Consider the following 14,545-nt stretch of genomic DNA (forward strand, 5'->3'; position numbering starts at 1 on the left):
AGACTTCAAATGTTTAAACTCCAGTACTACTGTAACTTCTTAACCATCAGAATAGTGAGGAGTAATTAATTACTCAAACTTGTTTTTCAACAATCCATTTTCATCAGATAATATTGTGGCTGCAAAACGTGCTCGATAAGTGTCCATCTTCACATCCTGTGCATAGCTCCAGATCTCATCTGTGTCATGGGCTAGAAACTCCAACCACATGCATGCATATACACCACAATCGAGGGTTGCACCTTGTTGACGACAAGGTTCTCTTAACACTGGCTCACTTACAAGGTCGAATCCCCATAAGTGACGTATGGAACCAGCCAAAAACTTTGTCTGCAACAAACAATAATTTCAAAATTTAATCTTAATTTGTATTTACATAAACTTTGAACATTTCAAAGTAAACTTACACAAACTTTGGCTTTCCCAACTGAGAATGGATCATGCGTGGAGTTCCACACTTTAAATATCCCTTCATCTCTTTTGTAAACCAACAAAAACCAATGCCACCTGTCATTAATAGGGAAAATGATGTATCTGCATCTTCTAAATAATTCTCCAGTCAGTTCCTGCAGTCGAGCCATCGTGAAAGATGTCATCAGTGAAAGAAAAGCTCCATAATCATCCCGATGTACCATCGATCTTTTCCCATGTTGTTCCAACTTCGTAAGGACTTCTTTCTACACATTGAAGAACACGTATACTCATTTATCTTAATATAGTAAAACGAAAACAAAAAAACGCAAAACTCGAACTGCTACGAACCTGCACCATTGTGTCCATGCAATAAATCTCAAATCCATGCTGCAAACTTTGCTTTTGCATAATTCTCATGTAAACATTAATTATCTCGGACTCAACAGGATCACCAAAAAGAAAATGACATAATATCGGTCCACTTAAACTCATAACCGCATCTTCCCAAACGACAACACTACAAAATAGAAAATTCAATTTCATTAAAAAATTTTGGACACATTATTACGAAAATAAGAAGAAGAAACATACGGAAGATCAACGTACTCCAACTATTTTCTAGCAAGAAAGTTTGTCACCAATTTTCTCTCTTCATCATCAGCTTCTTCATGTCCACAGAAATTTGATCTACCTTGAAACTCATCCATGGCAACCTTGCCAGGAGTATTGCCTTTCTTCTCAATGTCTATAACTTCCTGTCCAAAAGCGGCGATATATTCAGCAATATAACAGAAAATCCGAACATCAATTACAACAATAGTACTAAAAAACAGAAAAACTAAATTAAACTTAATACAATCGATTTCGAAATAATTGACACTTCATTTACCTGTTTTGTCACCTTCCTCTTACGTCTTGGTGTTGAGCTAGGTGGAGTCACAAACATGGAACCTTTTTTTTCTTCACACGATCATCCCTAGCCCTCACGTGATCCGCAATTGAAGATTGAGAAATAGTTTTCTTCTCCACTTCAGAAGTAGCAACAAAACTACCACCAATGCTCTCATCAACACAAGCATTCAAAGAATGGGATTCATCTAACTCTTTCTTTTCTTTAGCAAAATCAGAAACAACTACATTTACCACTACGTCAACAAAATCACCAAAGTTAGCTCTTGCATCATGTGGTGACTCAAAAGTCACCTTTTCTTCTGTTTTATCAACCTTCTCCTCAGATTCAACAACATTCTCACGTTTATCCGCCACAGACCTTTTTCCCTTCATTCTACGTCGAACCATTTCACCCTCTAATTCAGCACATCTCTTTCTCAGTATCTTCAAATCATTCATTTGTTTCAGGACAAGTTTCTCAAAACGTTTTACTTCAGATCTATTCGTTTCTTGATTTAAAACAAGATTCATGTCCACTAACAACTTCTCCTCCTCACAAAATGGATGTATGGACAGAACCTATTCACAAATAAAAATAAATACAACTGTCAATCAACTAAACATTAATTTTGCACAACTATATTAATAAACTAAAATAATTATAAGTACCTGAGTTGAATCTATGCGTTTCAACAATGTTTCAGTGCCAGCTGCATTTAGTGGGATCTTGCTTTTCCCCCAACAAAACAACCGAGAGTAAACATTTAAACCACGCCTTACTCCTAAAACTGGGACTGTCTCATATAACCAAGCCTAAAACAAAAAATAAAATAAAAGTTAATGACAAATACTAAGATCATAATTAATAAAGCTGAATACTAACCATCAATCCAACCGTGCATCCATCAACATAAAGTTTTTTCCCGATCTGACATATTTCTCGATATAAAAATCGGAAGGCAGCATCTCCCCAAGCATATTCAAAAAATATCGTAAGATCATCGAGATAAGGAAATATAAATCCAGGAGTGGTATAATTGCCCATGGGAAATATTATGCAGTTGAAAATGAACAAAATGAAAGTTCTCACAAAATCATCAATATCACATTCATCGTCACTTCTTGCAAGGAAAATCAATTTTTCATAAATGGCTATTCGCTTGGGATTGATGACCTTGCCGTCAAAATGACGTGTCAAATATTTGGACTCCATCTTCAGGTCCAAGTCAACTGGTTGTCCAATGTGATGTAGGCCGAGCACAACAGAGAAATCAGCTGATTTGAAAGGGATGGTAATATTATCACCTACAAAAAAAGAACATGAATCACCCTGAAATATGTTCAGAAAATAATCAATCCGCCCACTACTGATAGCAAGGACTGGCATATCAATTCATTTGGCGAAAGGAGTATCATTTATCCGACTCATATGCTGCTCACCTAGAATTGGCTTCAATTCTCCCATCACAGTTTTAAAATAAGGAGGGGAACATCGTGAAAAATATTCTTTACCACTATTCTTCTCATTATAATCATGAATTAGTTTCTCTTCTGCAGTAGTTTCTACATTAAAAAGCATAAAAAAAATTATACAATAACTATTACAAACACAATTACAAAAAAGAATAAGAAACAGAACATAATTGCATATACACAAAACAAAAATTAGCATTTAGACATGTCTATTTGATCAACAAATCTAGCCATGGTATTAGATGCAAAAAATTTAATTGCACCGGCCACAACAGTAGACGAAAAATTCCCTAATAATCACATAAAAATTGAATTGTGCATTACACAAGGAATTTGGAACAGCAGCTTTGAAATCAAGCACAACTACTAATTTTTGAATTTAATCGAAATTTCTAAATATATTAACAATACAACTAAAAAATTCGAATGAATAACAATATCAAGAACAAAGCCTATAAATTGGGGAAAAAAGGTTGTCAATAACCTAAAACAAACAATAACAGTTTCAAAACTACAAAAAAGTTTCCACAATTAACAAACCCTAGACATTGACGAAAATGTGGTTCTCGTTCGTACCTTGCTTGGATTTCTCGTTCGTACCTTGCTTCGATTTCTTCTTATTTCGAGTTCTTCGACATTCATTCGAGGTGCTAGCTTCTGCAGATTTGTTTGTCGCCTTTTTTTTCCCCATTTGCTGCGTCTCAGTTGAAGCTTTCCCTCTTTGTCGTGATATCCTTTCACTCAGCCGAACAAGCTCTGAAGAAGAAGGGAGAGAAGATATAATACAAAGGATGAGGGTAATTTGGTATTTTCCTCTTCATTGTGGAGTTTAAACATACAAATACAATTTGTCAAGCATTGAATATAAATAGATTAACTATTGGGTACTGACCGTAAAGTTCAGAACTCCAATAGGAATTTATGTGCAATTTGCCGTTATTATTATTATTATTATTATTGATTACATTACTGAAATTTAACTAAAGACCACAATATAATATTTGGAGTGTTACACTCTCCCTTTCTTAAAAGAATCTGGTCCCCAAATTCCCTTGCATGATGAGAAATCCCAGATCTTTTGATATATTTCTCCCATCACATTCCTTCATAATATTATGATGCATAATTAACAATATTTTTATTCATCATGCAAGAGTATTTTCCTTAGTTTGTACAAGTTAGATAGAAGTCATGTTAGCCTTGAGTGTCTCATTTATCACTGTTCCACTGCGGGGTTGACGTCATCTTCCTTCCAAGTGAGTGTAAATGCTCGAGCTGTAATTTTGGTCTTGGGTGCGAGTGAGGCTTTGTTCTTCTTGTTCGGGCAGTCTTGAATACCATGCTGGTCACTTCTGCAGACCACACATTTCTCACATTTCTTCCAACATTTTTTCTCAATGTTGTTTGGGTTACCGCAATATCCGCATTTCTCACGGTAGTTGATGTCTGAGTTTCCTTGAAGCTTTTTTCTCGAGGGTTTCCTCATTCAGTTCCAGTTGGGACTCTTTTCCACGACTTTTTTTCCAGAAATTTGTTTCCATGGATTTAGTGGTTCCATAATTTCTTTTACCTTCTTCCTTCTTGACCAGCACTTGGATCTCTGCCTCTACACGCAATGGTTGGTTGACAGCTGATCTATAATTCTTGGCTTTGGTGGACAAGGTTGCGCAACGAATATCGAGGTTGAGGCTTTGAACAAGTTTATTTGTCTTTCTTGCCTCATATTCCAGGTACTGAGGAGCATAGTGAATGAAGCAGTGGAATTCTGTATTGAGCCACTATCATGGAATCTTGTACTAAATCCATGAATTTGCGTTCTTGTGTGTTAAGTGTTACCTGAATGGTGTATTTTTTCTCGAATTCCTGCGTAATTGGTCTGGGTTTTGGGCATGGTTTTTTCATCCACTGATGATCAACGACTCTCCACTAGTTATGTTCCGCCCCTTCAAACAGATAAACTGCGAAGTTTAATTTCTATTTCTCGGTGAAGTCTTTAAGAACAAAGAAAATATTTTCAATTTTGATAAGTCATTCTTCAGCTTTTTGTGCGTCAGGTGTGGCAAAAATCTGGGTGGGTGAAACCTAAGAAATCATTCAAGAGTCTGGTCACTGGCCTCTTCGAATCTCTGAAAACCTTAATCAATTTAGCACAAATTTTTGAAATAAATCAAACATGTTCTTGGATTTTGCTCTTGGTGTGAAGTATGTTATTCTTCTTCTTGGTATCCTTTTGCTTCCGAGTGATTTCATCACCGTTGGAGAGGTTATTTCGCTTGCAATGGATGATGTTGATTCATTTTGATTTCTAGCTCGGAAACTATTTCTTGTCGAAGACATCCTAGGAAATACAACTTTAAATCATTTTTACTTTGAAACAGAAGTTCTCAAAGATTAGAGCTCAGAGATCAATTCAAAAGGGATTTTGTACAATACTATCATCAATTTTCTACGGTCAAGATTCACCTCAAATCAAAATTAATGAATCTTGTAAGGCTCAACTTTTGGGCCCAAACAAACCACTAACAATTTTCTTTTCCTTACCTTTGTGATTTGGGCATACTAGTAGGTACCAAGATTTTTATTCTAAGTCTAAAACCCTATATAAAAAATATTATTTAATTCATTCTAATACCAAAAAATTATTCAGGATAACCTGGGAGGGCTTTGATATCACATGTGGCCTCCGAATTATAATATCATTATTATGTCTTACTTGCAGTAGCTGAAGCGTGTGAAATTCTTGATTTTACAAAAAATAACAAAATATGAATTCAACGAAAGAGTCATGGTCATGCTATGTAAACATTTTTATTTTCTCAATTTTCATCCTATTTGGAGTCTTGAAATCTTGTACCTGTAATTTACAATAAATAGAAATAAAATAGAGGTTAAATGATATGAATCTAGCTGAACATGACGTAATAAATCTTGGGAGGAGGTCCAGACAACTGCGTTGTCAAGACCGTGCAAGCAAGACTCGAAGTTTGAAAGAATTTGGCATGCGTAGCAATGAAGTTGGAAGACATTTCAATGTTATCCAAATGCTAAATTATGAAGAGGATGCCAAATCAAGACCCAGGACCTGAGAACTCCGCGCTAGGGCGGTAAAATCCTACCGCCTAAGCGCCCCACCCGCGTGAAGAAATCTTACTTGACCTAATTTAGTTAATTTGAAAACCTATTTTGATATCTTTTAGGTTTTGTAAACAATATATATGGATGAATTTTATTCATTGTAAACAATTAGATATTGAGTTTTATAATATTTTGTGAGTTTTTCTCTCAAATTTGAAAGCTTCGATTTGTATACACCTTTGTGTGTTTCTCAAATCAAACATAGCAAATTTTAACACTTTGTGGCGTCTGTCGATTATTCTTCACTCGGATTGCCAAAGACGAGTTCTTTGAAGGTTCTCTTGAGATCGATTGTTTATCTCGTTAATATTTGTTGCTAAGTTCTTCGTAATTTAGAGGTGAATATTACAACATTACTTGCTTCAAAAAGATCGGGACAACATAACCTTTTTTTTTTCATCGAATCAAGGGCGTGAATCCTTTTTTGAGGGCGTTTGCTTTTCATGGTCGAATAATCGCATCATTTGGTATCAGAGATTTTGGTTCCCTTCGATTCAAGTAAGTTTAGCATTGTTATTATCAAATCTGCTTATTCTATCGTTTTGTTTTCAGATCTGCCTTATTATATTTTTTCTTGTCGTTTCTTGAATCTTGTGTTTCTCGAAATTTCGTGAGTGGTCCTTTTTTTCCGAGTTGCACAAATCTAGCGTTGTGCAAATAAAAAAAAGTACAAAAATTTCGAAAATATGCCATAAATTGGTTTTTCTATTTTGTTAGATAGGGGTTTTGTGCGTGAGTCCATGTCTCCTTGTACTGTACCTGTTTACTAGCTCCTAAGAAAGATGGCTTATGGCCTATGTGTGTAGATTGTAGAGCGATCAATAATATAACATCAAGTATAGACATCCTATACCTATACTAGATGATATGCTAGACGACGATTTTAAGGATATGTTTGAAACATGTATGCATGGTCCACATGAAAAATTTATCTTCATCATTGTTTCTTATTTAGAGAAGATAGGTTATGCATTCCTAAATCATCAATTCGTGAATTACTTGTTAGGGAGGCACATGTGGGTGGTTTGATGGGACACTTTGGTGTAACAAAAACTTTGAATGCTTTACATGAACATTTCTATTGGGCGCATATGAAGCGTGACGTTGAACGAGTGTGTGATAAGGGCATAACTTGTAGGCAAGCTAAGTATAGAACACAACCACATGGATTGTATACACCATTTCCAGTCCCTAGTGAACATTGAGTTGATATTTCTATGGATTTTGTTTTGGGGTTGCCTAGGACAAAGAAGGGGAGGGATCATATAATTGTTGTTGTGGATAGATTTTCAAAAATGGCGCATTTTATTGCTTGTCACAAATGATGATGTATCTAACATTGCGGATTTGTTCTTTAGAAAAGTCGTTAGGTTGCATGGTATGCTTAAGACTATTTTTTCTGACCGTGATGTTAAGGTTTTGAGTTATTTTTGGAAAAAATTGTGGGCTAAACTTGGCACTAAGTTATTGTTTTCTACGACTTGTTATCCTCAAATTGATGGATAAACCAAGGTTCTTAATAGGATGTTAGGAACTTTATTACGTGTTATTCTTAAATTTTTTTTAAAGAATTGGGAAGAATGTTTACAATTTGTTGAGTTTTCTTATAACCGTAGCGTTCATTCGACTACCAATTATTCGCCATTTGAAATTGTGTATGATTTTAATCTTTTGACTTCGTTAGATTTGATGCCTTTACCTGTGAGTGAAACTTTAAACATGGAAGGCAAAAAAAGGCTGAATTTGTTAAGATTTTGCAAGAAAAGGTCAATGCCAACATAGAGAAGAAAAATGAGCAATATACCAAGCAAGCCAACAAGGGGAAGAAGAAAGTGGTGTTTGAGAAAGGTGATTGGGTGTGGCTGCACTTGAGAAAGGAAAGGGTCACCAAGAAAAGACGTTCGAAGCTATTGCGGGGATATTGACCATTTCAAATCCTTGAAAGGATCAACGACAATGCCTACAAACTCGATCTGCCAGGTGAGTATAATGTCAGTTATACTTTTAATGTTAGTGATATTTCGTTGTTTGATGTAGGTGATGAACAAGATTTGAGGATAAATCCTTTCAAGAAGGGGAGGATGATGCGATCATGGTAGGTCAAGCTCCAAGAAAAGCATAGAATCTTTTGGATTTGCCGGAAGGACCAATCACGAGAGGACGACTGAAGATATTCAAAGAGGCACTACATGGAGTCATGAGAAATCAAGAAGGGCTTACAAGCAAGGTGCAAAGTGCCGAAGGATTCGTGATGCATGAGAATAAGTTTGGGAGTCATAGGAACATTATTCAAGTGGTAAATGATGAGGAGTCCAGAAGTCTCGGCGTCCGAGCGGCCAAATCGTACCGTTCGAGCGTGGCAGCCCGAGCGCCACACTTACTGTCCAAGAGATGATTTCCAGAACACCCGTGCCCGAGCAGCCAAATTTTACCGCCCGAGCGCCAAAATTCCAGAACACTTGGAGCCCGAGCGGTCACATCCTACCGTCCGAGCGCGACCTCCTGCGGGAAATTTCCTTCTTTCCTAGTTTAGAGTCCAAATATTTTGGGAAATAGATTTGATTATTTTACACGAATTTTGGAAGACAATTAACAATTATCATTGAGTTTATACAACATATTTGAGTTTTCTCTCAGCTTTTCAAGGCCTTTTGATTTGTTCATCAAAATCAAACTTATCAAGGATTTGTTCTTTGTGGTGTTTGTCGATTGATTTAATACGGATTGTCAAAGACAAGTTCTTTGAATGTTCGTCTGATTTTTCAATTGTTTTAGTCGTGAATATTTGTTGTTAAGTTTCATAGCTTAGAGGTGAATATCACAAAATCATACTTGTTTCAAAAGATCGGGACAATACGGATTCCTTGTTCGTCATTGAATCAAGGGCGCCATTCCAATTCATCGTGTTTGCTTTTCTTGCGTACGAGGATTTACATCATTAAGTCTTTGGGACTTATTCAAGGAAATTAGGCTTAAATATAGTTAACAAATCAAACAATAATATGGAAGTGTAGTAATTCAATATGAAATGACATGTATCATAGTTACGTATCGTTATACAGTGATTGTTCAAGACTCTAAATTGAATAGTGTGGGCTAAAGAGGTGGATCCCACTAATATTCTGCATTGCATGAAACGTCTGCCTTTCTTAAAGTTAAAAAGTGCTATTTTTTTTAAAACATAACATGAAACGGTTGAACCTTTGCCAACACATGAAAATATTTTTATAAAATATTTTGCCCACTTAAAAAAAAAACATCAACCAACTAGTATTTATAAATCATGAAATCGTCAATTGTTTTACTAAACCTAATAAGCAATAAACGTGAAAATATCATCATCTCAAAAATCACTCAAAAGCAAAAATAAATAGTCTTAAAAATCTTTTAACGTGAATCGTGCATAGTCATAAATCATAATTGCGGAAAAGTAGAAGCGCTGGTCCTCGGGTCGTGTGCACCTTCAGTCCAGTCAGGTCAACTATCAAGACCTCCCTCAAACTCACCTGAATCCATCACACCTATTGAGTCTAAAGACTCAACACACCATAATCTGGATAACAAGTAATACTTATAAAACCACATGCAACAGTAAAAGATACTTTTACATAAAAATAACATTTCATGAAGATGCATAAACTTTAAACATAACCCTTTTCATAATCATTTTCATAATGCATAACTTAACCTCAACATTTATCCTTTTCCTCAATCATAACGTGTATCCTATTATCATGATCATAAAAATTTTACTTATTATTGAATTTAGATCGTTAATCGTGATTTTCCTCAATCCTCAAAAAGCCGATGGATCCATCTACATGTAACCACAGTACTGGGCGGCGGGGACATCAGCGATGATTTCTCGTCCACTGAGCATTGGCCTATCTTCATCGAATGGAAATACGATCGTCGGGCTCTCTCTGGGGCTTTTTCCCATAAATGGGCTCTCTCTGGGGCCTTTTCCCTCACGATATTCCCATTCTTACATCAAATCCTCAATAGTCACAATTACTTCACTTCTTTCAACGTTTTACATTTGCATCACTTTAAAAAAATCATGCATAAGTATCATTTTTCTTTTTAAACCAAGCATGCACATATATTTTAATTGTCAACCGTAAAGCATAAAAATCCATGGACATTTAAAAATCACAATTTAATCATGTAAAGTTCATAAAAATTTTGAAATAATCATAATATCATAAAAACAGCATTCAGAGCACTGCCACGACGTTTACTAATTTTTTAGGTGTAAAATGATCGTTTTACCCCTAGACGTAAAATTTCTCGGTTTTGAATTTTTCTTGATTTCATTATCTCTAACATGACCCAAATAATTATTTAAGCCTAAATTAAAATTCTCATAATTTTATTTAGCTTAAATACTAAACTTTTTAATTAATTCGTAATTAGTCGTTTTGAAGGCGTTTTATTCCCGAAAAATCCCAAAATTTAGAATAAAATTCCTAACTTTAAAACTTAGACTTTTTATATTATTTTATCCCTCGTGAACCATGACTCGACCCCCGTGAGCCATTTTTCAATTATTTTGCTCCTTTAAAACCCTAACTCGGCCCTTAAAGTTTGGACCCGAGCCATGGCTTGATTCCTACGAGCCACCCTCGAGCAAAGCTGTTCCTAACCCTAGCCAACCCCTTAAGACACCCTGATGAACCCTTGGAACCCATATGATCCGACCACAACTCGAAAACGTGGCCCCCATCCCATGATCATGCAGCGGCCGAGAGATCCAACATGCATGGACTCTTTGTTTGTGAACTTAGGAACCTAGCCGACGCCCCCAGCCCCTGAACTAACCTCTAGTGCACCTTCCTAGGACCCTAAGGACTCATCCTAGCCCAGCCCTTGAACCCCAAACCGAGCCAACTTCCCTGCATGAGCCGCTGAACCCTGCGCGGAGTCCTAGCGTGCTAGAACTCCTTCCCGAGCCCTGAACTTGAGTCCTAGCATGGCTAGGACTCTCCCCCTGACCCATGACAGATACTGACCGAGCCCTGACCCAAGCCAAGACCAAGACAACCCCCATAGAAACCCGAACCCTTATGACTCCCATGATAGATTTTCGCACCAGCATGATTCCTTCGATTATGCAGTGTTTAGGGTGTGGTTCTAAGACTCTAAATCATGTAAAAACTTGGCTTGATCATGTCCTAATTATGGCAGCTCTTTGAAGCACAAAAAACATGTTTTTAAAACCTTAAATCATGAATTTTACACATGGTTATGCAATAATACGAAATTTCATATGAACTTCAAGCTTTTCATGCAAACATAATTTAAAATACTAATACGATGTGATAGACGAGAAAAAGAGATGTATGGCGTGCCTTTGCATAATTTACGTACAATTATCCGTTGACGACGAAGAACGATGACGAGGGGGCCTAGGCTTTGACAAACCTTGAAGCTTTGAATTTTTCTCTTCAAAAAGATGTGTGTGTATCGTGTATTATGCTAGGGAGAAATTCTGAATTTGATTGTGAGTGTGCGGCCGTGCAGTACACAGGTTTGGGGGAGGGCTAAAGCCTTAAATGCTTTAATTAACCCCTTAAACAATTTTAGGCCCATTAAGAATGTAATTAGTCCCATTAGTTCTTGATTAAAGTTTAATTAAAATATAAAAATAGTTTTGTTAAAATAAGTTTGTGAATTTATTAGCCGGGTTGCCACAAAGTTCGTATTTTTGTTGAAAAACCAACACCGATAAAATTTACGTCCCGGCGTATAAATCACCTCAAAACTCCTTATTTTTCAAAAATATGAAAAAGCATCACTCATATTTAAAATAATTAAATTTAATTATTTAATAAAAATATTTTACGTTTTCCAGCCCTCGGTCTCCGTTCCTTGATCGCAACTCGAATAATCCTTAAAAATACAGTTTTATGCATAATGAAAATAAAATCCTATTTAACATATAATCATGCATGTCACATAACCATTTAAGCAATTAAAATCAATTAATTAGCCATTTGTTCATATTTCCTAGATTTGCATGCAGTTGAATTACGTCGTCTTAATTTTGGACCTTACAATTCCTTCCCCCTCTTAAATAAAATTTCTTCCTCGAAATTAGAACTTACCGAATAGTTCTGGATAGTGACTCTTCAAGTCCCTCTCGGTTTCCCAAGTAGCTTCCTCTTCCGAGTGATTCAGCCACTTGACCTTGACCATTGGAATGACTTTGTTTCGCAATCTTCTTTCTTGCCTTCCCAAGATTTGGACGAGTCTTTCTTCATAGGTCATATTTGGAGTTAATTGAAGTGGTTCATAATTTAGCACATGTGAACTCCCGAAAGCATCGGGGGAAATGCCACTCTATCGGCTAGTGTCCCAATCCTCTCCAAAATTTCAAACGGACCAATAAACTTGGACTAAGCTTGCCTCTCTTGCCAAAACGCATAACACCCTTCATAGGTGCTATTTTCACAAATACATGATCTCCCACTGCAAACTCTAAGTCCCTCCGTCTTTTGTCAGCATAACTCTTTTGTCGGCTTTTCGCAGTCTTCATTCTCTCACGAATTTTGACTACAAGCTCGGCAGTCTCTTCAATCATATCCGGACCGATCTCTCTTCTTTCACCAACCTCGTCCCAATGAATAGGAGATCTACATTTTATTCCATAAAGTGCCTCAAACGGAGCCATCCCGATAGATGATTGATAGCTATTATTGTAGGTGAACTCCATTAGAGGTAATGTTGGTTCCCAACTGTCTTGGAAATCAGTAACACATGCTCGCAGTAGATCTTCCAAAATTTGTATAACTCTTTCGGACTGACCATCGGTTTTAGGGTGGAATGCTGTACTGAACAATAACTTGGTCCCCATTGCTGCATGCAGACTCTTCCAAAGGGATGACGTAAATCTCGGATCTCTATCAGAAACAATAGATACTGGAATTCCATGCAGACGAGCTATCTCTCAAATATATAAATTTGCATACTGAATCATGGTGAATGTCGTCTTAATAGGTAGAAAATGTGCTGATTTCGTAAGACGATCTACTATCACCCATATAGCATTGAATCCCTTAATAATCTTTTGCAATCCCACAACAAAGTCCATAGTGATGTTTTTCCATTTCCACTCGGGAATAGGAAGTGGTTTCAATTTCCCTGCTGGTCTTTGATGCTCTGCTTTAACTTGCTGACAAGTTAAACACTCGGACACAAATCTCAAAATGTCTCTCTTCATGCCTGACCACCAATATAACAACTACAAATCCTTATACATCTTCGTACTTTCCGGATGGATGGAGTATGGTGTATCATGAGCTTGATTCATAATAAGATCTCTCAAAGAATCGTCACTACCCATAAACGATCTCGATAACGAACTAAACCATCCACCTCGGAATATAACTTCCAGCCCTTGGCTTCATCTCAAGCTCTCACTTTTGCAACTGCTCATCAGTGGACTGTCCATCACCGAATTCTATCTCTCAAAGTCGACTGTACTGATAATGTGACAAGATTAGGGGCCTCGCCCCTAGCATAAACAGTAAGCTCAAACCGCTGTATCTCAGACTGCAACGGTCTTTGGAGTGATAATTGAGTGATAACCCGCTGCTTTTTGACTCAATGTGTCTGCTACAACATTAGATTTTCCCGGATGATAGCTAATCTCACAGTCGTAGTCCTTTACTAACTCAAGCCATCTTCGCTGTCTCATATTCAATTCCTTTTGGGTGAAGAAGTATTTCAAATTTTTATGATCGGTGAATATTTTTCAATACTCCCCAAAAAGGTAGTGTCTCCACATCTTCAAAGAAAAAACTACTGCTGCAAGTTCAAGATCATGAGTATGGTAGTTTATCTCGTGGATTTTCAACTGTCTCGACGCATAAGATATAACTCGGTCATTTTGCATCAAAACTGCGTACAAACCAAAATTAGAAGCGTCGGTATAAAGAACATACTCCCCTTGCTACGATGACATAGATAACATTGGCGCTGAAATAAAGGCTTGCTTCAACTTGTCAAAACTGTCTTGACACTCGGGTCCCCATGTAAACTTTGCATTTTTCTTTGTCAATACGGTCATGGGTACCGCTATAGATGAGAACCCCTGGATAAACTTGCAATAATAGCCCACTAATCCCAAGAAACTGCGAATCTCGGTAACACTCTTTGGTACTGGCCACTCTTTCACTGCCTCTACTTTACTCGGATCAACTTCAATGCCATTACTAGAAATGATGTGGCCTAAGAATGCAACTCTATCAAGCCAAAACTCGCACTTGCTGAATTTTGCGTACAACTTTCTATCTTGCAGTACTTGTAGTGTTGTACAATATATCATCAATGAAGACTATAATAAACTGATCCAGGTATAATAAATTGATCCAGGTACGGCTGAAATACGCGATTCATGAGATCCATTAAAAATTCTGGCGCCTTGTTCAACCCAAATGGCATGACCATAAACTCATAGTGCTCATATCTAGTACGAAACGCCGTCCTGTGAACATCTGACTCCTTTACTTTCAATTGATGGTATCCTGAACGAAGATCAATCTTTGAGAATATAGTTACTCTTTGTAACTGATCAAATAAATCTTCAATTCTTGGACGTGGATACTTATTCTTGATGGTGACCCTATTA

The 14,545-nt window shown here is 36.8% G+C and overlaps 1 protein-coding gene across 3 annotated transcripts; it reads right to left on the reverse strand.

Moving 5' to 3' along the window:
* Positions 1-472: 472 nt before the first annotated feature.
* LOC142550500 (uncharacterized) lies at positions 473-2,535 on the reverse strand. Of its 3 annotated transcripts, none has more exons than XR_012821400.1 (5): positions 2,189-2,535; positions 1,975-2,118; positions 1,304-1,884; positions 1,006-1,165; positions 473-677 (listed from the first exon to the last, which is right to left on the reverse strand). XR_012821400.1 is itself a non-coding variant. In XM_075659576.1 (3 exons), exons 1-3 carry the CDS (start codon positions 2,516-2,518, stop codon positions 1,351-1,353), a joined length of 1,008 nt encoding a protein of 335 aa, XP_075515691.1. In that variant the 5' UTR covers positions 2,519-2,535; the 3' UTR covers positions 1,250-1,350. The 3 variants fall into 3 exon arrangements, 1 of the variants encoding a protein (XP_075515691.1); XR_012821399.1 differs by having other exon boundaries at positions 1,006-1,169; XM_075659576.1 differs by lacking the exons at positions 473-677; positions 1,006-1,165 and having other exon boundaries at positions 1,250-1,884.
* Between the last annotated feature and the right edge of the window lie 12,010 nt (positions 2,536-14,545).

The sequence above is a fragment of the Primulina tabacum genome, chromosome 7, assembly GCF_025594145.1.
Source record: "Primulina tabacum isolate GXHZ01 chromosome 7, ASM2559414v2, whole genome shotgun sequence".
Classification (NCBI taxonomy): domain Eukaryota; kingdom Viridiplantae; phylum Streptophyta; class Magnoliopsida; order Lamiales; family Gesneriaceae; genus Primulina; species Primulina tabacum.